At 36.5% G+C, this 25,702-nt stretch overlaps 1 protein-coding gene across 2 annotated transcripts in view; it reads right to left on the bottom strand.

Moving 5' to 3' along the window:
- Window positions 1-25,702, bottom strand: part of prmt3 (protein arginine methyltransferase 3) — a 69,756-nt gene that overhangs the window by 8,947 nt on the left and 35,107 nt on the right. For both annotated transcript variants that reach the window (XM_048185432.1, XM_048185431.1), the window contains exons 11-15: window positions 24,382-24,460; window positions 16,486-16,673; window positions 12,858-12,944; window positions 3,069-3,119; window positions 1,133-1,220 (exon numbers count right to left, since the gene is read on the bottom strand). In XM_048185432.1, coding sequence (XP_048041389.1) covers window positions 1,133-1,220; window positions 3,069-3,119; window positions 12,858-12,944; window positions 16,486-16,673; window positions 24,382-24,460 — 493 coding nt within the window. The remainder of the gene's footprint in view (window positions 1-1,132; window positions 1,221-3,068; window positions 3,120-12,857; window positions 12,945-16,485; window positions 16,674-24,381; window positions 24,461-25,702) is intronic.

Genomic DNA, 25,702 nt, shown 5'->3' with positions numbered 1-25,702 from the left:
GGCACTCTGGTTGGTCTGCAGCTATGCAGTCTTATAAGCAGAAGAGTGCGATGCACTGTGTATTGTGACACATTCCTCCAAATAACCATCATTAAAATTCTGTGTGACTTGTGCCACAGTAGTGCCTTCAGTTGGCTCGGACCAGATGGGATAGCCTTCGTTGTCCTTGTGCATCGATTTGCCTTGGGCGCCCAACACCCTGTCGCCAGTTTGTGGTTTGTCCCTCCTCAGATTACTGTTGGTAAATTCTCACCACAGCTGACCGGGAGCAACCCACAAGCCTTGCCATTTGAGAGATACTCTGACCCAGTCACCTTTCCATAACTATTTTGCCCTTGTCAAAGTCGCTCAGATCTTTATTCCTGCCATTTTCTCCTACAATGAAACATGTTGATTACAAAAACTGTTTGTTTGCTTACCATCTAATCTACCCAGAACTAAACATGTGGCCTTGTTAGGAGATGATCAACTATATTCACTTCCCCTGTGACTGGTCATAATGTTTTGGCTCAACAAAGTTTGTTTATCTTTTATTTTGCTTGTTTATATTAAATATTTATTTCTATTGAATAGATACTTAATTATTTCATTTTAATTTCCTGATTTTTCCTGATAAAAAACAAAATCTCTTACCCAGTTATGTTTTTAAATGCTCAGTAGGCATATTTAGAAAAGCGTGTTAAATGGCAAAAATAATAATGCACCTAAATAAATCTGTCTACAAACCTGATGTGTTGTTTCATCTCAAAACACTGTAGGAATGTTTCTCAAGACACAATATATATCATCATATATATTTATCAACAGCAAGAACAAACTACATGGTTTATGTGGACTGGCCCTAGAACCGCTCAATCATGCATCTATCTCTCAATGACTGACGGATAACCTGTGTTACCGTCAAAGAATCAACTGTCAGGCTAAAGAAAGATAAGATTTATCCCCTGTGACACATCTTTTTGTGTGTGTGTGTGTGTGTGTGTGTGTGTGTGCGTGCGTTTTTTTTTTTAAAGGTTATGGCTGCATATGTACTTGCCTGATCTCATCACAGTTTAAACACAGACACAGCATGCAAACACTGGTGTGGAGACAGCTAAAACAAGTAAGAAGTATTTGTTAACAGGGTACAAACCGGTTTTGGCAGGGATAGGACTTTCCAGTAAGAACACGGTCTGTTTCCAGTGAGTCTTAGTGCAGTCTGGAGCAGTGGAGAACATGACCTAAAATTCAGAACACAGCTGCATTAAAAAACAGTTTATGTTAACATAATAAGGAAAATGCTCTTGCTGTATACTCAATTCTGCTTTTAATCAGTAACTTTTCTTTCATATCTGTCACTTTTCTTGACTGATTCTGTAAGTGGAAATATTCAGATTCCAGTCATATGACTGGCAAAGAAAAAAGCTGTTTTATTATACATAAGTCAAGTCAAGTCAACTTTATTTATATAGTGCATTATACAATACAGATTATTTCAAAGCAGCTTTAAAATGATAACAGGAATATAATGATTCAATGATGCAAACAATTCAATGATGCAAACAATTCAATTCTGCTGTAAAGCAGCTCTTAAAGGAGTGGTTGATAACTTTTTAACTTTAGTTAGTGTGTAATGTTGCTGTTAGAGCATAAACAACATCTGCAAAGTTACGACACTTACATGCAAAGGGAGATATTTTCTTTTAAAGAATTCTCTGTTTAAGGACTACAACAAATGGCTGGTAAAAGGCTACCCAAGAGCTTTTTCCTAGGTTAGTGACATCACTAACCCTACAATTTACATAAACCCTGCCCTGGGAACACACAACAAAGGGGGTGAGGTCATTCTAAAAGTTGTAACTTCTTCCTGAATCTCTCCATCAGTGTCCGACTTCGGTTTGAACATTGTAAGGCTGAACACCGTTACTGACAATCATCATTTTTGCTGCGTGAGATTCTCCAGCTTTGTTGTTGTTGAACAACCGAAGTGCAAGCTGTTGAAGCTCTGACCTCTCCTGGAAAGCGGCCGGGAGCAGCAGCTCATTTGCATTTAAAAGGAACACACTCAAAAATGGCGTGTTTTTGCTCACACCCAAATGGGGCAAATTTGACAAGCTATAATAAATGATCTGTGGGGTATTTTGAGCTGAATCTTCACAGACACATTCTGGGGACACCAGAGACTTATATTACATCTTGTAAAAGGGGCATTATAGGTCCTCTTTAAACCCCCTACGGTGAAATATGTTCAGTGTTGATTCAGTTTGGTTCAATAACTATGTAAATGTTATCAATTATGAAATGAGTTAAAAAGGTGATATAAGGTTGGTCGCCCACACATGGTAACCGCCATAATGAGATCACATTACCAAATAATACTCACTTCATCTCAGTAACCCCCTATTATATTGCTGATTACCTGTGATTAGATTTTTATTTTTTATTTTTTTTCTGTTAATAAAAAATGCTTGCTTTTGTGTGATGCTGCATCCAGGCCAATAGATGGGAGTATAAAGTTCAGTGAAAAAAACATTTTATAGTGCACATTAGTTGGCAATTGGGAACGAACCAAGGGGGGAACCCCTGCTTCCTCTAACTCGCCCCATGCTTGGGATGTCCCTGCTGAATACTGTGCCATTATTTAGATGGACTGACGGTGTCAAAAAGATTTGTGATCACTGCTAAAAGTAAGCTGGAATAAAGATGTCAGGGAAAATGGGTATCCAGTGTGTTAGCCTACAGTAAATAAAATGGTCAGAAAACAAACATAATTGTTGTGGTTATCCACCAGATCATTAACAGAAACTCAGATGATGCTGTTTAAACGTCAACAACAGGACAAAAGAGCACTAGACCCCTCTTGATTAAACTCCCATTATCAGAACCCAGCGCACGATCGTTCTCCCAGTGGCTGATGGGTTTAGCTTATTTCATTGCCTGTTCCAGTTGGCCACTGGAGGAAGGCAAATGCTTATTTCAGCATTTAGGTATGAGAGGCTGGCGATTGCATTCCGATTGCCTCGGGCCTAGAAGACGGCAAGGCGTGACCGCAATTGCTCGCTGTTAAACAGCACAGCACTATTGCTTACCTTGTTTCCGCAGCTCTTGTCGAAGAAAATGTCAAAATAGCCCACGATGGCCTGGAATGAAATATGAGAGAGCGGTTAGAACATGACATTCTGGTAAATGCTCACACTTGTTTGGGCCAGCAGGAAGTAATTAGCAAAAGAGGGTAAAAGGAGGCATGTTGACAAGTGATTAAAAAAAGCGCACTGTTGTGGAAACATTTTATTTAATAAAGATTACTAATGAAAAATATATTTTTTTGTTTGTATTCTGTGGTAATACACACACACAGTGCAAATTACACAATATTATGGAAATAAAAGCTACCCTTTTTTTTTGTCCCAACCTGCCCCCCCAATGACAGTGGAGCAACTCTATCAATCTCAGCAGCATACTTGTAGTGGCAATGATGCAGAACTAATAGCTTTTAATCCTGACGCAGCTGACAACACGAGGGTCTGCTCGCTCACACAAAGAGCGCAATCAATGAGAAGAGAAAGAGAGAGAGAGAACTGATAAAGAGAAAACAGGGCATGAAGAGAGGTAAGCAAGACAACAATAGAGGGAAAAGGGAAACACTCAAAAAGATGTTTAAAAAGAGAGGGAAGGACAAAGTAGAGGTGACTAAATTGTAAATAAGATGCTTTTTGAGTCTTTAACTAGCCACACTAGAAGCATTTTCAGCCTTGACACTTTTTAAATGTATTATTGTTTATAAAGCACACTTGTGCTAAAAATAAAACAAAATAAAATAAAATTTTAAAAGTCTGCCCACAGCATTACAAAAATACCTTACAAGACAAAATAACTTTTTTGCAGGTAAATTTAAGACCTTTTAAAGACCGTTTTAAGACCAACTAAAGAAATTTAAGGGATAAACTGAAGGGAACACAATACGTCAATATGTTCTTTAAATGTAAATGTAAATGAAGCACAATGAGTTGTATTTGCAACACTTCAGAGTTTGAAAAGACAACTTCCATCAGATATCCATTACTTTTTAATTCATTTTACAAAAAATACTCTTAAATCAAGAAACATTTACTTGAAATGCTAAATGAAATAAAATATGAAGTCTTGTTTTCTGTGAAACTGATCAAAATGAAATGGGTTTATGATTAAAACAAGAACAAATATCTGCCAATTGGCTCAGAAAAACCAGCTTAATTCAAAGTTCTCTCATCTCATTGACAGATATTTGTTTTTGTTTTAATAAACTTGCTTAATTTTGTTACTTTTTTTTTTTTTTTTTACTTCAGTGTACATTTGCATCTCAAGTAAATGTAGGGATGCTTACATATTTAAATTGGAAAACAGTACTGAGAAATACTGAGGAAGATATTTTTTTACAATGCATGCAACATTTAATGCCATGACTTTGCATTTAAGACTTTCTGCTCTGATTTAAGATCTTTTTAAGATCTCAAATCCAAGCAAATCACTTTTTATAGGAAATGACAGTTGAGAGCAAGAGATGTCACTTGAAGGTGTGATAGAAAAAAAAAGTCAGGTCAGTGTAATTATGGATTGTAATGAACGTTATCAGACATTATATGGAGCAATAATTACCAAATCAAGCTAACTGCTTATTGAATTTGTTAGGAAGAGTGGATTTGCGAGTCATTTGCCACGCCAGAGATGAACTTTGTTGTCGCTGATGACAACAGCTCATAAATATGATTGATTGGGGACAAGCGTCATAACTTTCACTTTTGATGACTCAGATTGTTTCCAAGTATAATATTTCCCAGGGTGCAACTGTTTTTAAATACAATTAGCAAAACACGGAAATCCACTCGAAATGTTATTCATGAAGTTTGAGGATTTCCCTGAACGAAAGGCAGAGTTGTGTCACGGCACACACCTTCTCACAGATGGACGCACACACACACATACACACACACACACACACACACACACACACACACACACACACACACACACACACACACACACACACACACACACACACACACAGAACAGAGCGCAGTCACCCTGTGAACTCCCAGGGGACACTGCAGTGATAATGTGAACCATTCTGCCTGAAGTATCCCAGAGACCTTGTGGGGAGAAATACAGCTCTGGCTTAATGCCTGTGTGTCCCTCTCCCTCCCAACTATTAATCCTCCTCTTTCTTCTGTTCAAACAGCTTTAAGAGGACAAAGCCACAGCAACATAATCAAGGGTTTAGTAGCACATCTACAAAGGACTTGTGTTCAGTATTATTCCTCCATATTGGCTTATTTTTCAATAGGCAAAACACTATTATCTGATTTAAACAGTGCTAAAACGTTCTCCAGAAAACAAATTATATATATATATATATATATATATATATATATATATATATATATATATATATATATATATATATATATATATATATATATATATATATATATATATATATATATATATATATATATATATATATATATATATATATAGGGTGAATTCAGGTTGATTGGGACACTTTTTGCCATTGAGATGACTGATATACTGTTGTTAGTCCTTTTAAATTATATTTATATTTTCTATTTATTGTTCAGTTTATGTAACATATTTTTGGTATTGTTTTAACATAAAAAAAAAAAATCAACCATTTCCCCAAATTAATACAACTAGTGATTGCCATCTTATTTTCCATGAATCTGAGAGTCAATTATTTAAAACAAAAAAGTGCAGCATCTCCAAGCCGCTTTCCTTCAAACGGGTTTGTTCTTTTTGTCAGCGTAAATTGCCCAGAAATGTCAACAGAAACCGGGACCCGACAAAAGAGGACGCGCACTGAAAACACGGGGGTCAGAGCCAAATAACTCCCTGCCAGAAATAAAGCAAAATAAAACACACCTCTAAACGCACCGGGGCGGAGTGAAAGAGCAGATACAAAAGCTTGAGGTGCGTGGGGAAAAGGGGGACAAATGGTGGAAACGGAGGCTTTTTATTCTCATCAAAGTGTTCAGCCTTCACACCCGGGCAATGTCGGAGATAAGTGATGTGCGCGAGCTGTTTCCCGGCCCAGGAGGCGGCGCACGGCGCAGCTCAGCGAGTCTACCTGGAGAACAGGTCCGGGGAAAATTAATAATTATCATCATCGCTAACACCAACGGGGAGCAATTCATCATCAAGCCCTTTCCAGCGCTATCATGTCGGAGCAGAGCGTGGTGCAGCCAGATACAATTATGCGGCGAGCTGCGGAGGAGGGAGAGCTAATGCGCTTTTGATGGGGTTTATTCACGCGTGCGAGGCGTCACACTCGACCACCTCGAGCTCTGCCCCCCCCCCCCCCCCTTTCTCCACCCGGCATCTCCCCTTATTCTGTGCACAACATGCACCAATGCCATCGAAATTCCCGTTCCCGTTCCCGTTATTCTGCTTTTCCCTCGGAGTTTGGTGTTCCGCCGCACTGGAAGCGAATATACAGGATTTAATTAGAGGGGAAGGACATTAGGCTACTGCAGGAACACTCACAGTCACCTACATAAAGTGAACTTGAGTACAGACTGAGGCAGGAATGCTGTAAAAAGTGCTATCATTAGTTAAAACAGAAAAAAATATATATAATTTTCTCTTCTCTTCTATAAAGGCATTATTGCAGCACTTTTAGTTTTAGTTCTAGAACCCTCAAATATTAATACAAAAATAACACCAAGCTGTAATTATAAAATAGACTTCATAAATTCACTAATTCAGGTAATTTGTAAGAAGCAAGTGGCAAAAATTGAGCCTCCCATTAAACAGTTATTAACAGCATTAATGAACAATGGAAAACATGACTGCTTATTTGAGCATTTAACATTATGAATTACTATGAAAACATTTTCAGATTTAAAAATATATAATACAATTTTACTTGAAATAGACAATAAAATGTACTATAAAGTCCAGGGCTGGATTAGCCATATGGGCGTTTGGGCACATGCGATACCTTCCTCCAGCCTGGTAAAATCTACAGTGTTGCTTAAACAATTATGAAATTGAATGTGACGTCAAGAACAGAGTGGGTATATACACTACTGACATCACGGCTATAGTTTGACGCCGTGTGCCCGAACTAGCGCTGTTAAGATAGCCTCACATTAGTGTAATTATTAGTCTCCCTTACAGAGCGAAACACAGATTAATATATGAGCATGTTAACAAGTGTATTTATCATGTACATGGAAATTTATAACAATACGTACATGATGCATCACAAATGCCACTTGGTATGGCAATGACATGGTTAAATTTCATTCTACAGCCATTGAGAAGTTGTTTTCCTAAAGTATCAGCATCTTTCTTTCTCTTTACAAAATCTCAAAAAACATCTCAATGATATTTTAAACCACCCTGTACATACTGTTATGTTAAAACAACTTAGCTTGGATGTTTTATCGTGCCAATGAAAAGACATAATGTGCCCACCAGAGCAACGGCAACAAAATAGAGAAAGAATTGCAAAATTGTTTGTATTCAGATTTCATTCCCTGCTGATAAACTATGAAATATGTACAGTAACAATTGATTGTTTGGGGGCATTTTTCTTATAAGAAAGTGAAAAATAAGCTCGACTGGATTCAGGATTCAATTAGGCAGATCACTTTGTATAAAAGCATTTGATAAATTACAACTACTGAGGTGAAGAACTAACAAAGTCAAAGTGTTTGTATATATAAACTTGTTTGTAGTGAACATTTGTGAAGTGCCACACTGCTTTCCAATCATCTATACTGAAACCCAAGGAGTTTCAGCTCCCTGGTCTAGGGATTTGGCCATATCTAGAGCTGTCTCGCTGTCAACATCACCCTTAGTGTTCACTTATTGGAAATGTCAGTCTCTTAAGCCGTCAGAATTGCAAAACAGGCACATTTCATAAAGCCACTGTACTATTTAACAAGAACATAATGCATGATAAACAATAAATCATAACATTTGCAATGGGTAAGTAATACAGTGTTGTTGTTAATAAGTGTCATTTTAATGCGTAACCACTTAAGGCCCATTCACACCAAGAATGATAACTATAAAAGGTAACTATATTAGTGTCAATACCAGCGGACGATATCGTTGAGCTGCAGTTCATGTCGTCTGCCGCTTTAAATGTGCGAGCTCTTTAAAGCAGAATGGATTCCGAATGGCTGTCAGTGTTTTTATTGTTCATCAGCTGGAAAAAAAAATTCTGAAAGTGATTCCAACAACATTGTTTTTCTGTGTCGTTATCGTTAAAGTTATGGTGTGGACTGTTCTTTTATATTTAGAATGATTTTTTAAGCTATATCTTTATCATTATAGTTATCATCCTTGGTATAAACGGGCCTTTACACTATCCTTCAAAATGTGAAAAATGTCTCTTATGTTCACCAAGGTTGCATTTATTTGATCAAAAATACAGTAAAAACACAAATAATCTGTAATATTATTGCAATTTAAAATATCTGTTTTATATACTAATACTATATTTTAAAACAATTTATTCCTGTGATGGTAAAGCTGAATCTTCTGCATCATTACTCCAGTCTTCAGTGTCACGTGATCTTTCCGAATCTAATATGCTGATTTATTTGCTTCTCAAGAAACATTTCATTATCAATTTCGAAAACAGTTTTGCTGCTTAATATTTTTTGTGGAAACTGTGATACATTTAATTTATATTCAGATAGAAAGTTCAAAAGAAAGGCATATATTTTAAATAGAATTTTTTTTAATTGTAAAATCCTATCATAACTTCCAATTACAAGAAAAACTTGCCAACTACTAGTTCTCATAACTAGCTGCTATACAAATTGCATTGACTCCATTGACATTTTACAAATATGGAGAAAACAAGCATTATCCCTACTTATTCTGTCCCCCACATACCATCATTACCAGTATTTTTCTTGTCACAGCTTGATGTTACATGAAGTGTCCTTCAGGCAAATCACCACCGACACAAACATTATGCACAACCATCTTGAGATGTGCTTCAAGTGCAGTGCATAAGATCTGCAAGGAACATTTTATACCTCAAATACAAGCTGTTGGTCCTCAGTGTTTGCTGCATTATTCTAGCAAACCAAGCATACGTTTTGTCACATGACCATATATTTAGAAAGATCCTTTCATATACAGGTGCTGGTCATATAATTAGAATATCATCAAAAAGTTGATTTATTTCACTAATTCCATTCAAAAAGTGAAACTTGTATATTATATTCATTCATTACACACAGACTGATATATTTCAAATGTTTATTTCTTTTAATTTTGATGATTATAACTGGCAACTAAGGAAAATCCCAAATTCAGTATGTCAGAAAATTAGAATATTGTGAAAAGGTTCATTATTGAAGACATCTGGTGCCACACTCTAATCAGCTAATTAACTCAAAACACCTGCAAAGGCCTTTAAATTGTCTCTCAGTCTAGTTCTGTAGGTTACACAATCATGGGGAAGACTGCTGACTTGACAGTTGTCCAAAAGATGACCATTGACACCTTGCACAAGGAGGGCAAGACACAAAAGGTCATTGCAAAAGAGGCTGGCTGTTCACAGAGCTCTGTGTCCAAGCACATTAATAGAGAGGCGAAGGGAAGGAAAAGATGTGTACAAGCAATAGGGATAACCGCACCCTGGAGAGGATTGTGAAACAAAACCCATTCAAAAATGTGGGGGAGATTCACAAAGAGTGGACTGCAGCTGGAGTCAGTGCTTCAAGAACCACTACGCACAGACGTATGCAAGACATGGGTTTCAGCTGTCGCATTCCTTGTGTCAAGCCACTCTTGAACAACAGACAGCGTCAGAAGCATCTCGCCTGGGCTAAAGACAAAAAGGACTGGACTGCTGTTGAGTTGTCCAAAGTTATGTTCTCTGATGAAAGTAAATTTTGCATTTCCTTTGGAAATCAGGGTCCCAGAGTCTGGAGGAAGAGAGGAGAGGCACACAATCCACGTTGCTTGAGGTCCAGTTTAAAGTTTCCACAGTCAGTGATGGTTTGGGGTGCCATGTCATCTGCTGGTGTTGGTCCACTGTGTTTTCTGAGGTCCAAGGTCAACGCAGCCATATACCAGGAAGTTTTAGAGTACTTCATGCTTCCTGCTGCTGACCAACTTTATGGAGATGCAGATTTCATTTTCCAACAGGACTTGGCTCCTGCACACAGTGCCAAAGCTACCAGTACCTGGTTTAAGGACCATGGTATCCCTGTTCTTAATTGGCCAGCAAACTCACCTGACCTTAACCCCATAGAAAATCTATGGGGTATTGTGAAGAGGAATATGCGATATGCCAGACCCAACAATGCAGAAGAGCTGAAGGCCACTATCAGAGCAACCTGGGCTCTCATTACACCTGAGCAGTGCCACAGACTGATCGACTCCATGCCACGCCACATTGCTGCAGTAATTCAGGCAAAAGGAGCCCCAACTAAGTATTGAGTGCTGTACATGCTCATACTTTTCATGTTCATACTTTTCAGTTGGCCAAGATTTCTAAAAATCCTTTCTTTGTATTGGTCTTAAGTAATATTCTAATCTTCTGAGATACTGAATTTGGGATTTTCCTTAGTTGTCAGTTATAATCATCGTCAAAATTAAAAGAAATAAACATTTGAAATATATCAGTCTGTGTGTAATGAATGAATATAATACACAAGTTTCACTTTTTGAATGGAATTAGTGAAATAAATCAACGTTTTGATGATATTCTAATTATAAGACCAGCACCTGTATAGCTGCTTGCCATAACTAGAAAGATGTATATTCGTCATAAAAATAATGAAATGATTTATAATTGTTTTAGCTTGTTTTGTCCTATTTTAAATCATTTTGAATCATCTTGACCCCCTTGAAAGTTTGTTGAGGCCCTGGTTAAGAACCACTGTAAGAAATATTCTGAAATACATCCTGAATCTGAAATATAATTTCAGTAAGTTAGTTTTACCTCCATCTTATTTTTTAATTCCAAGAAGAAAACTAAAGTGGCACAGCTTACCCCACTCTCCATACTTGGGCCAAATTTTCAAATGTGTGCTCAAAGATACATATTGAATGTATCAAAGTGAATCTGACACATTTAGAAGTGACAAATTTTTTTCTGGAGGGAGGTGAAAGAGAAAGTAAGAGAGATACTGAGAGAGAGAGAGAGAGCGAGAGAGCGAGAGAGAGAGAGAGAGAGAGAGAGAGAGAGGAGAGACTGTCATCCCTGTGGACAACGTGAGTCGAGGACCAGTGCAACTGTAAGAACGAGCGTTATTTGTCTTCCGCCGGCCGAGAACGAGAGCGCAGGGTAGCGCTGTTCATTTAATGCAAGGTTAGGCAGCCTGATGTGATGAATGGACTGTCGGCAGGAGAATAAGTCCATGCACTCAATCATGAGGACGACAGCATTTTCCCTCCGTTTTTGGGGTGCCTCCATAATTACATGACAAAGCAGTGCAAAACAGGGTGCTGATTTGTTTTTTCAATAAACTCAAGGATATATAAAATTTGCAAACTGGTTATACCTGCCTTCTATCTAAAAATAGAATTTTTTTTAACAAGGAGGAAATCAGGATGTGCTTTTCCATTACTGGAAAGCAGCAAAAAAATGAGATGATGTTTACAAACTCCATTAAATTCAGAGTAACTCTGAGAGGGGAAGGGAGATAATAATATAGTATTGATTAATCCATAAAAGCTATAACAAAGAAGCAGGAACAATAAAGCTGGGACAAAACGGAGACAAAAGAAAAATTACACTTGAAATTTCAGTTGCTTTTTTTGTTCCGTCTCTCACCAACTCTCACTTTTTCACTGACAAAGCCACTCGCACATATACACACACACACACACACACACACACACACACACACACACACACACACACACACTTACACTTTCCCCCACCAAAGAATACACCATGACACGAATGGTGACCGAGCAAACAATATAGCTTGACAAAAGAAACATGTTATCTTGAAAGGAATAGTTCATTTGGATTTGGACGCCCTAAGTGCACTTGCGCCGTGCGCTTTAGACTATGTGCTTAGATTGTTAAAATAGGGCCCTATAAGTCTCACCTGTTACTTTTGATCAATTTAATGCAAACTTTTGTTGGCGCCGATAGCTTCGTGGGCAGCGCACCCACATTTTCGGGCAACCCGAGTTTGAGTCCCGGCTCGCTGACTATTGGGGGCAGTCGTGGCCTAATGGTTAGAGAGTCAGACTGGTAACCCGAAGGTTGCAGGTTCAGTTCTCAATACCGGCAGGAAATGACTGAGGTGCCCTTGAGCAAGGCACCTAACCCCCAATCGCTCCCTGGGTGCCACAGCAAAAATGGCTGCCCACTGCTCCAGGTGTGTGTCCATGGTTTGCAGTGTGTGTTTGTGTTCACTACTTACTACTCCTAATGTATGCGCACTAACTTGGATGGGTTCTGCTTTTTGCAAGCAGAAGCTCCTCTGTTCTGCCCTTTTTTTTTTAAAAAACAGGTGAATTACCTTTTTATTTTACAGTACTAGAATGTCATGAGTGTAGGTGAAATACTCCTTTAATACCCTCTCACTCTATTTGACCTCACACATGGAGACATGCAGTTGAATTTAGGCCATGAAATAAACTGGCTTTGAAAATTCACTGGCTGTCGTTACCTTCACCTGTAAGGAAACCCATCTGTACATCAAACCAGACTGATGTCTGAGCTACCTGACCCATCCCAGCCATCTCCCCACCACTAATTAATCTTCACACCTGACAACCTTGATTAGCTCTGAAGATTGAAGTGTTTGTAACAGTCAATAATCACGGTTTGTGTGCGAGTTTGTTGGTAAATGTGTGTTTGTGTGTGTGTGTGTGTTGGATCTACTCACTGTACACAATGTGCTGGCCGTTATCTTCAGAGTGAAGCCTACAGTGAACTCCAGCTCAGACACAGTCACAGTGCCACAGTCAATAGTCTAGAGAGGGACAAACAGACAAAACTTCTTTAAACTTTCTATAAAATAACAGAGCGGACTAAAAAAGTTGGGAGCAGGTTCTTGGACAGCCAACAGTGGATATCAATAGCCATTCAAGACAATTTTAAACACATTAGTTTTAAATTTTTTTTTTTTTTTTGAAAAATAATATGAAAGACTCAATCTCAAGTTGGCAACATAAGGACACATAATATATGTGACCCTGGACCACAAAACCAGTCATAAGGGTCAACTGTTTGAAACTGAGATTTAAACATCATCTGAAAGGTGAATAAATTAGGATAGGACAATATTTGGCCGAGATACAACTATTTGAAAATATGGAATCCGAGGGTGCAAAAAAAATCAAAATACTGAGAAAATCGCCTTTAAAGTTGTCCAAATGAAGTCCTTAACAATGCATATACAGTCACAGAAATAAATTTTTGATATATTTACGGTAGGAAATTTTCATAATATCTTCATGGAACATGATCTTTACTTAATATCCTAATGATTTTTGGCATAAAAGAAAAATCGATCATTTTGACCCATACAATGTATTGTTGGCTATTGCTACAAAAATACCTGTGCAACTTATGACTGGTTTTGTGGTCCAGGTCACATATTGGAGCACATGCACAAGTTTTTAAGTACTTGATGGAATAAAACATTTAAGAGAAAGCAATACAAAAAATAAATTATACATTATATTATACTTGCTGTAAATAAAAAGCTTGTAATTAGGGTGGAATGCAAGAGGAATTATATAACGATTACTAATTTTAGAATATCAATTAGAATTATTAAATATAATGTGAAAATTAAAATATTAGTATATTAAATTATTTTAATACTTTAAGATTATTAAATGGAATTAAACATCTACATGACAAAAATGCAATAAAAGCCCTTTAAATATCATAAAGCGGTAAATGTGGCTAGTTTAAGTGGAAGACGTGTCATTAAATGTGGTAAGAGGATTCCACGCTAGAATGTGTTAATTTAATGGAACTCTGACCACCGTTAAATAGCATTATTGGAGCGGGTCAATGAGATAATGGAAGTAAGATGTACAAAGTTTCTGCACAGAGAGGAAATGATGGATTTGTGCATTGAATTTTCATTATTGCTTATGTTTGAACCATTTTATGATCAAGGTCAGGGAATATAATGGAATTCAGACCCAATGGTTGAACATACGGTTAAAATTTGGATGAAGTTTTTCTGAGAAGACGCAAATTAATCTACTCTGTTTTCTGTTAAAAATCTATCTACTGTTACAGTAGCTCTCGTGGAACTACCTTAAAAAAAACAAAAAACACAAACATACAGCTTCATTAGTGTTCATTTTTTCCTCGGATTCATTGGTGGCATCTTCCACTTAACTATTTTTTGAAATATCACAGGACGAACAATGTTAAGCATATGTGTGTTTGTACAAGGCCATGGCAGGCAGTGATAAGTAGTGAAGTGAAGTTTACTATGGAGGACTTTAAGCAATGATTAGAATAATCAATCAGCCATTCTGTCACAGGCTTTACTTCCTCTCAAACGTCTCTCGCTCTCTGCTCACAATCTGTCACTCCCTTCTCTTCATCTTCTGCCTGATCCTACCTACGCTCTTCCCCTCCTCCCTCTCTCTCAAAACAAGGCCGCAACACAGGAAATTGGCTTTCTGTCCGGCCCAGACTCAATTAATTAGGGATTCAGGTGATCTAATGATTTGCAACAAATCCAATAAGACAGACACCATTATATAGTTAAAAAGAGGGGACGTGTAGGGATAGTTCACCCAAAAATAAAAGTGACAGTATATAAATCAGCATCCACTTTTGTTGTATGTAAAAAACAGCTTGGCCATTTCCAAAAAATTGCTGTTGGTGTTCTATGAAAAATAATAATGGTTTAGGATGACCAGTTTCATTTTTGGGTAAACTATCACTTTAAAGAGTTTTAAAAATTACCCTATGATTTACTCACTCTCAAGCCATTCTAGGTGTATATGACTTTCTTCTTTCAGACGAATACAATCAGAATTATATTAAATAATGTCCTGGCTCTTCCAAGCTTTATAATGAAAGTAAATAGAGGATGAGATTTTGAAGCACAAAAAAAGTGCATCCATCAATCATAAAAGATAACCACACGGCTCCGGGGGGTTAATAAAGGCCATCTGAAGCAAAGCGATGTGTCTGTGTAAGAAAAATATCCATATTTGAAACTTTAAAAACTAAAATAACTAGCTTCTGACAGACAGTCGTACACATCGATTTATGTCATAAGAGTGAACTCTGTCCTAACGCATGATGTATTGACAAACGCAGAAACGTGGATGATAGAGCAAAACAAAACACTGGTCACGAATTAGATGTCTAAAATTTTAATTTTTAAAAAGAAAAACCAGAGGATTTCGATATAAGAGAAGAGAAGCTTGAGGTTGTTGCCCAGCCTTATTTGTTTGAAAAGCAAGAGGTGTCAAAGTCTATGCTACTTCTACATCGCATAAGGGGTTACTCTTTTGGTGTAAGTCGACGTGCGTACGGCAGTCTGCCGGAAGCTAGTTATTTAAGTTATTAAAGTTTTGAATATGGATATTTTTCTTACACAAACGCATCGCTTCACTTCAGAAGGCCTTTATTATCCCCCTCAGAGTCGTGTGGATATCTTTTATCATTGATGGATGCACTTTTTTGGGTTTCAAAATCTCATCCTCTATTTACTGCCATTATAAAGCTTGGAAGAGCCAGGAAATTATTTAATATAACTCTGATTGTATTCGTCTGAAAGAAGAAAGTCATATACACCTAGAAAGGCGTGAGGTTTAGTAAATTGTAGGGTAATTTTCATTTTTTGGGTGAACTAACCCTTTTTGGGGTTGGTAAGACTTTATAATGTTTAATAATTTTTTAAATGAATTTTAATTAGTCTCTTGCGCTCACCAAGGCTGCATTTATTTGATGAAAATACAGTAAGTACAGTAAATACAGTAATATTAATAATAAAACAGCAATATGTTTTCTATTTAAATATATTTTATAATGTAATTTATTCCTGTGATGGCAAAGCTGACTTTTCAGCATCATTACTCCAGTCTTCAGTGTCACGTGATCCTTTAGAAATCAGCTGATTTGGTGCTCAAGAAACATTTCCTTTTATTATCAATACTGAAAACACGTGCTACTTTGCTGAATAAAGGCATACATTTCTTTAATTTTTTTTTTATTTTATTTTTTTTTTATAACTGACCCCAAATATTTGAAAAGTAGTGTATGGAGCCCAACCCATCTGTGCTGCGATATTATCTAAACTAAATATTTACATTTACATGTGTTCATTTGGTAGACGCTTTTATCCAATGAGACTTGAGGAACATCACAAGCACAAAAGAGAATATGTTCTTCCTGAAGACATACTTTAAATCTCAATAGATGACACACATCATTGACCCCCAAGGGGACATTCAGAATTAACTAATCATTTCGCTGATATTTCCCTTCAGACTTTTCTAGAAAGACCCTAACAAAGTCACTCCTCTTACCTTAATCACTGCAGGCTCTGAAATTACCGTCTCGGGCTTCAACACCTCCACTACCGCCTCTGGTATCACAGCCTTCTTCATACACATCATCTTGAAGCCATACACATCATCCCAGAATGCAATGCGGTCACTGTGTTTCTGAGTGTCCCCCACCGCCGCCAGGCAGATATTGCAACGGTCTGGATAGACTGAAAAGAAAGATGATAAATGAAAGTGAGTAAAAGACATCAACTGCAGGGCTTACATATGATATATGTACAAAGTCAAACGAAGCCCTCATGAGTCAATACTTTACATGACAAGAACATTATTCATTTAGCAGACACTTTCTTAGCCAAAGTGACTCATGGTACATATTTTACTACAGTCGACTTAGGAGCCATTTACATGACACCATTTTCAACTTAAAACGGGAAACTTTTTATGCGTTTTGGCTGTTAATTTGGCCTGAAAATGTAGACTGCTGAAAACGGGATTCAAAGTGCAAGTTTTTGAAAATGATACCGTTATCATCTCAGTGTAAACTACAGAAACACACATTTCTGAAAAGAGCAACGTCATGCGCATGTGTATTATGTGTTCAGTCTATGGGCACATAGTGTTTCTTTACAAAGTGACATCGCCAACTACTGGTGTAATACAGCGTTTTGATCGTTTTCACAGATCTTTGTGAACGGGGATCATTTTGACAGCACTGTCGTCTGTACGCAAAAAAAAAAAAAAAAAAAAGCAAATTAAAAACATTTCTGTTTTTAGTACATTGTTGTCGTGTAAACATACACTTAGATTGAGCTCCTGAATCGCACCTTCTGGGGTTTGAACCCACAACCTTTGGCTTACCAGTCCAGAACTTCATCCATTAAGTCATGTCACATCCATTAAAGGATTTATGTGTAGCTTTTCAGATCTCTGGTGCAGCGGTTAGCTCACATGATATAGACATATCTGGGCCATATTGCTCCCAGGGATGCTGGTTCGAGTCCATTAAACTCGAAATGACTCCAATTAAATGTCCTACATTTGTAAACTTTGACTGCATATTAACTTGTTGGCATTAAATATACCAGCACTGAACGTTTGAACAAATTCACTGACATGAATCAAAGAAAAAAAGGCAAAAGAAGAAAACTCTTTCAAAACTACTTGGAAACAGCAGTTTGAATGTGCCACAATTATGACAAGACAAAATAGATTAATGCACCTATCAATAGACTTTACAAACAAGTAAACTGAGCCTACATTCTGTAAATGTGTTTGACATGTGCAGATTAAAAAAGCCAAGATAATTCAAATTTAAAGCTGAAACAGTATAACTAACTAAAAACAAAAAAAATCATGGTTTTATATAACTGATAACTAAAGCGTAAGGAACGGCTGGACATTGTGTGGGCGTATTAGACCTCATCCTTTACATAAATGTGCAATAATGAGCACATCTATCATGAAATGGTAAACCACAGTGCTTCAGTAATGTTTCAGTCATTTCCAGCACTGGTAAATGTCTCTGTGTGATGATGTTAATGGTCACCATGCACATGCTTCTGGCAAAAAATCTAAATTCAACTGATAGTCATAATCATAAAAACTCTGCATCTATCAGTTCTTAATGTCCATTACATTTGGCCATGAGAGACAAACTCAAAGCTGCAGTGCGTTTATTTCAAGCTCCTGGAGAACCAGACATCACTAATATCTACACTACCATAAGGAGATCCTGAATGTGTAAATCATTTGTTTCCCCTTCTCTCAGTCTTACATTTATGTAATATTAGTTATATGTGTAAAGAGAAATCAGGGCAATTGTAACAATAAATACATTTTCAATTACAAGCAAGCCTTATTCAGCATGTGTGCGTTACGGCTGGAATACACTACACAACTTTAAAAAATGTGAATATATTTTAAAACACTAAGCATCCTACACTTGTCGACCTTGTAAACAGTTACAGGAATATATGGGCATCATAAAGTAGACAACTGAGGATCACATACTACCAGACTTTTAAGTCATTCAGAACACAAAAAAACCTCATACTGAAGCATGTGCCTTGTTGCTAAAAGACAAACTACGAATTTAAACAATATGTGCTCTAAAATCGGCACAAAATATAAAATGTATCCATAAATCATGAAGAAAATCTCAGCAAAATTTACAACATAATTTACAGAGATTGTTACAAAAAAAAAATGAATTGATGCATATGAAAAAAAAGTAGTGAATATTTCATTAGTGCATCTATTTTATTTTGAATGAATTACATAATATAATTAAATAACTGAAAATATGAATCTTGTACATTACTAGTTAAAGCTAAAAAATAAAATTAAAAAAATATGTATATATACAGTCAAAACAAAATTTATTCAGACACCTTGAATATTTCATTCATTAATACAGTTTATACACTATAGTTTAAAAAAATGGTAATAAAATATGACAAGATCTCAGAGTTAAACTGTCAGAAAAAAATAATCTTAATTATGTCAGATAACACTTAAGCAAAACATGGTCAGGTCAAAGTGTCTGAATAATTTTTGGTCCCAAATTTTTATCAGTTTTACTGGTAGTCCACTGTATGAAGAATTTTTGGGTATAATATGTCACAATTTACTTTATTTTGCTATCCGCACTCACATAAATGAACTATAGTGTCCTGTACCCACTAGTAAAAAATAAATCTGAAAAACATCTGAATATTTTTTGGTGCGTGTGTGTGTGCGTGTGTGTGAGTGTATATATTTTCTATATATATATTATATGAGTGTGTGTGTCTGTGCGGTCAATCAATTCTGTAATTAATTGCGATTAATCACATTTTTCCACAATTAATTGAGATTAACCGCATCTAGCATTAAAGTTTTTAATACATTTTTATATTGTAATACATTCACATTGAATCCTAATGTAGAAACAAAATAAAGACATTTTTGTATATTTGTTTAATGGGATCTTCTTTGATTAACATTAATGACACTTTAAAAAAGACCTGTCAAACATGACGTGGATCTGACACACATCCGATTTACTCACAACGCATTACGTTCATTTAACACTTTTTAACTCATTTGAGACTCTGCAGCATTCTGTGAACGCATTTCGGGTGTTTGTTAACAGAGAGCTGCCTCACTGACAGCCAGTACAGATTTGAGTTCTTTATTTTTTTTGCGTCTTATTGCACTTGAATGGTATGCTGAATAACTGACAGTGTCATTATATAATGTAACGCTAGCTGAAGAATGCCAGGAAAAAATGGATGCTGCGTTAATTGTTTTAAATATTAAATTGTAAAAATGAATTAACGTGTTAATTTCCACGGCCTATATATATATATATATATATATATATATATATATATATATATATATATATATATATATATATATATATATGAATGTTTCTTATAATTAGATATATTGGGTGCAGCTGTGAGACCTACAAAATCAAAAACAGCTATTTCAGAGCAGACAGTACCATTAACTCTGTCCTAGACGAGCTTCGAGAGAAAAATCCATGATGGACTATATCTCACCAACTTTGTCTGACCTTTAATCAAGGGTTAAGGGTGCACATTCACTCTCGTGCGCCACAAAAAAGTGTGTGCCATCAAAATCCTGTCTCCCGTGTGACAGAATCGTGACTGGCAAGTTATACCCTCTAGCCTATACCTTAAAGCCTTCGTTGTGACCCTGTGAGTGTCACGTAGGGTGAAAAACAACACACACACACACACACACACACACACACACACACACACACACACACACACCTGGAGTGGATTTGTCACCTCATTTTCTCTGATTAGTGGAGCTATGAGTGATTGTCTTGGGAGACGCATGTGAGCGCTGATTGGGTGGTACATGGGACCGTCCCGCACCTGAACAGGGAGTGTAGGCTAGAGAAAGAGAGAGAAGGGGGGCGAGGGGGAGGCAGTGTCCCAAGATTCATAGCTTTGACATCTGCGTCCTTCTCGACTCGGTGCTCATGGCCCGTTTGTCAAGCACCCCCCTCCAGTTCCTCTTGAGGGCAGCCGTGAAGAAGAGGGTAGTAAGAACAGGGGGTGGGGGAAAAAAGCATCCAGAGATGAGAGAGCGAAAGCACAGACCAGGTTTCAGGATGAAGAGAAAGGTTAATAATATGAGGTATAAAGGAGAGATGAAAGGAGAGAGAGGGAGAAACGAGGTTATAGTGGCAGGGGTAAGTAATGTTGATCTGACACAGTGCAGAGCTGCCACATGATGGGCCATTATATCAATCTGCTTCACACCAGGTATACATGGCTGCGGGCTTTCCGACTGAGCTGAAAAATAGAAACGTGCTGCCTCGCTAGACGATTCAGAGCTATTTCGCCTGTGCCTCTCACATTTTTGGTTTTCCTACCAGATATTTGCATTTAAAAATTTTCAACATTTCTCTTCCTGAAAAAAAAAGAAGACTGCTGATGTCGACTCAACCTGCATACAACAATGCCCCCCCCCCTATAAAATCTTGGTCCATTGCTATGACGTAAATAAAGCCTATTGTGCCATCACAGGAAACTAAAGTGCGCTCACCAAGAAATTTCTTGTAGTGCAACTAACTTTTTTTTAAAGTACAGCCTGACAGGAAGGATCTTTAAACTACTGTCAAGCTAGAATAAAAAATGATAAAAAAATATTATTAAACATAATAGAATTACTAATGAAAAATATATAACTACCCAACTAACTTGTTTACAGAATACGTTGTCATTACAACAAATTATATATACACATGTATGTATGTATATATATATATATAATAATTTTGCAATGATAAGGGACAACAAACTACGAAAAGATATTTTATTACATTAAATTTATTACAAAAAAAGTTTATACATAGAAAAAACTTTTCGATTCATCAAAATATCCACCATTAGCAGCTATCTGACCTAAACTGGGTTCTAATTGATTCATTGTATTCTAAACTTAATTGGCAATCAATTGTTGAAGCTATTAAGGTGTGCTGACACAAAAATCTTTTACAAACCTGGGCCAAGTTTAAACCAGTGACCAGGCATCACAGCTGGCAAAGAGGCATGTCTGACTTTGACATGTATATATTGTCATTATTATGTAATCTAAATGAAAATTATTATTGCTGGTCTTCAATGATAATGTCAAGTTACTTTATATTTGCACCAAACAATGATAAGGAATTATGCTGATATCATCAAAAACCACACTTTTTGCAGTGTGTATATATATATATATATATATATAACCATTTAAAAGTGTTTTTTTTTTTTTTATTAATACTTTTATTAAGCAAGGATGCATTAAATTGATCAAATACAACAGTAAAGACATTTATACTATTACAAAAGAATTCTATTTGTAAATTCCGTTAGTGTTTTTATTCATCAAAGAATCCTGGGGAAAAAAATGTATCACGGTTTCCATAAATTTAAGTGGCTTCTCGAACAAGGGAAAAAATTTAGGGCAGGACTTGATTCTGACCGCTGGGAATTGATTGGATAGTTTCCACAGCAATATGGTTTCCTATTGCTGTGATGTCATGTGAGTGACAGGTTGCCCCACCCTCATTGCCAGTAAACACATCATCAGAGAAGAGAAGAGACATCTATCTATCTACACATACACACATATAATATACATACATACTGTATATATTAGTTAGGAACAATTATTTGGAGGTCCCTGAAAAGTACTAAAAGAGTTAATAGAATAAAAAAGTGACTGGAGTCATTAAGTGGAATCGGAATCATAACTAGAATCATTAAATTCCTAACAATTCCCATCCCTACCCATCCTCAATCCCACGATGCTGTAAAGATCAGGAGAGTGTAACATTTCCTGTATCAGGATCCTTGAAGTTATAATTCATCCAGTCAGCGTGTGCACTGCGTACCACCGAATCTCCTCAGCATCTGTTCACTTAAACCTCCACAGTGGACAAGAAAATGACGCAGAGCCACAAGACATGTGCAGCATGTTTAACATCCACTTCCACACTGTCCACGAACCTTGTCTGAATTTAGTTTCCCGAACAATGAAAGAAAAATATGTTTGTTTTCTGTTATCTAGAAGGTGAGTGCCCAAGGACTGCTTAGCTATTCATCAGTTGCTTTAATTTATGTTTTATTGACGCAAATCAATATGTAGTAAAAGGCAGCGCAGCATGCAGGGTGTGAGATAAGAGAGAACACCTGGAAAACATACAGAGCATTATGCTGTAAACTACGCAAGTGTGAAAGGTGATTCTACAAAACTGCAGTATAAAGAAAGGTTGAGGTGGCATGACTAAAACAAATATAAAAGTATCCTAAACTGCCTTGAATTATACGGTGTTAAATGCAGTGTTTCCTGCTGCATAGCATAATACAGCTTTTAATTATTATTTTATCCTTTATATTTATATAAATTCACAAATTGTTCCAAGTTGCCAAGGTAATGTTATCTAGATGAGGATATTTTCAAAGTGCAAGTTTGATCATTTCAAAGTTAACATGAGTTGGAAATCATAAATAAATATATTTCCCAGAAAACATGAAATCAAAATTTATAGATGTCATAGAGTTACAAAAAAAAACCTAAAAAAGGTTTTGTTTTTTCCTGACACAAAAATATGTTGCTAAAAATGACTATTTATCATAATTGTGGTATTTAGGTACAGAAATTGAATAAAGTAATAGGTAACACTTTATTTTAGGGTCTTTTAACTAGTTGCTTATTAGCATGCATACTAGAATATTGGCTATTTATTAGTACTTATTAAGCACATATTAATGCCTTATTCTGCATGACCTTATTCTACATTCTTAATCCTACGCAGTACCTAAACTTAACAACTAACTTACTAATTATTAAGCAGTAAATTAGGAGTTTATTAAGGGAAACGTCATAGTTAATAGTTTATGTGTGTTCCCTATACTAAAGTGTTATCAAGTAATCAAATGTAAAATAACACTGCATATAATCTTCACTGTATAAATTAAATGAAGATTAGTCCTTATTAAAGTTATACAAGTCTTTTGCACTTTGATTAACATTAAAAACACAGACAGCAGCAGGAACAATAGGCTGCTGTCACTTTAAGATGGATCAAATATACTGATACACACGTGTGTCTTTCTCAACTGTTTACGTTCATTTAAGACATATCCAACTATGTTTACTAGGATACTCGCCAAGACCAGCATGTTGACAATTTGTGTGTGAATTTGTCCTTTTAAGTGCAAGAAGACTTGAAAGAGAACTCAATTCAGTATTCACAAGCTGTCTGAGATGCGGCTTTCCGTGTGTTTGCTTCAAAATCTGATGTGTTCGCACATGACACCTGCCCAACTTACATATAGTTTTGTTGTAATAAACATTAAATGAATTTAAAAGGGGGGGGGGGGAGATGGGGGGGGGCATTCCCTCCTACATTACAGACAGGATCATTGTAAAAACATAAATTCAAAAGTACATAGGAAAAAATTAAAAAGAAAAAACTTTTGAAGCCAGTATAAGCCACTTTAAAACCACCAAATTCCCAACGTAAACCTTCATGTTTTTATTGGTCGTGGTCACGATAAAGGGGGAGGCAAAGTAATGTTCTACACCATACCATTTTCATGATAACACCTCTTTGTAATGTCCCTGCAGGGGAAACAAACACAAACACAAACACAACAAACAAGACTCATCTTTCATCGTTTTAGACAGCCCTGATTCAGTCTGTATGGAATCCTCCTATTAAAATAAATGAAGTCTGTTTGATAGACCTTGAAAATAAAACCCCACTATGAGGGATGGGCTCACAGTGTCCCACAAGTAAAGAACACAATTTGTAGGTCTGGCCAATGACCTCCCAGATACCCCTAATATCAGAATGAGAAAGTAAAAAAGCTAAAACATGCGCATTTGACTCACCCAAACCATCTTCTGCAAGGTACCGATCCCTGGCGTAGAGCACAGAGTCCAGCATTGACTCAAACAGCAGGAAGTACCCCTAGAAAATGACAAAAAAGGCGAGGGGATGGTTTAATTTGGAAAGATTTTAGAATTTTATGCTAAAAGCCTGAATGATACTGTACCTCAAATCATTCAGAGCTGTGCTATTATCTCTCTAAGCAATCAGACTTTAAAAAACCATACATGTACTGTATATTCAAATAAAATGTATGTATTTAAAACAAATGTGTGTGCGCGTGCATGCGGTAATTGTTTTTTTTTTTTTTTTCTGTAAGGCCTATAACATCTTCAAACATCAAGACTTTTAAAGGTGCCATTTTTACAAGATGTAATATAAGTCTAAGGTGTCCCCTGAATGTGGAAGTTTCAGCTCAAAATACCCCATAGATTTTTTTTAATTTATTTTTTAACTGCCTATTTTGGGGCATCATTAACTATGCACCGATTCAGGGCTGCTGGCCCTTTAAATGCTCACGCTCCCCGCCCACGGAGCTCGCGCTTGCTTTGAACAGCATAAAGTTTACACAGCTAATATAACCCTCAAAATGGATCTTTACAAAGTGTTCGTCATGCAGCAATGTCTAATCGCGTAAGTACAGTGTTTATTTGGATGTTTACATTTGATTCTCTATGAGTTTGAGGAAATGTTCCGTGGCTAACGGCTAATGCTACACTGTTGGAGAGATTTATAAAGAATGTTGTGTTTATGACTTATCCAGACTGCAAGTGCTTAAAAGTGAAAATAGCGACGGCTCTTGTCTCCGTGAATACAATAAGAAACAATGGTAACTTTAACCACATTTAACAGTACATTAGCAACATGCTAACGAAACATTTAGAAAGACAATTTACAAATATCACTAAAAATATCATGATATCATGGATCATGTCAGTTATTATTGCTCCATCTGCCATTTTTCGCTATTGTCTTTGCTTGCTTACCTAGTGACGATTCAGCTGTGCACATCCAGATGTTAATACTGGCTGCCCTTGCGTAATGCCTTTGAACATGGGCTGGCAAATAGTCAATGTTATGTTGAGATTCGCCTGTTTTTCGGAGGTCTTTTAAACAAATGAGATTTATATAAGAAGGAGGAAACAATGGAGTTTGACACTCATTGTATGTCATTTCCATGTACTGAACTCTTGTTATTTAACTATGCCGAGGAAAATTCAATTTTTAATTCTAGGGCACCTTTAAAGCTCTGCTTTGTCAGGCAATCATTCAAAGTTTGTCATGAATAACCTTACTTTTCTAGTTAACAATAACACTTTTTGG

This window comes from Megalobrama amblycephala, linkage group LG3 (assembly GCF_018812025.1).
Source record: "Megalobrama amblycephala isolate DHTTF-2021 linkage group LG3, ASM1881202v1, whole genome shotgun sequence".
In the NCBI taxonomy this organism is placed as follows: Eukaryota; Metazoa; Chordata; class Actinopteri; order Cypriniformes; family Xenocyprididae; genus Megalobrama; species Megalobrama amblycephala.
Note: the sequence above shows the minus strand (reverse complement) of the source record. Positions and strands in the feature narration are given on the sequence as shown.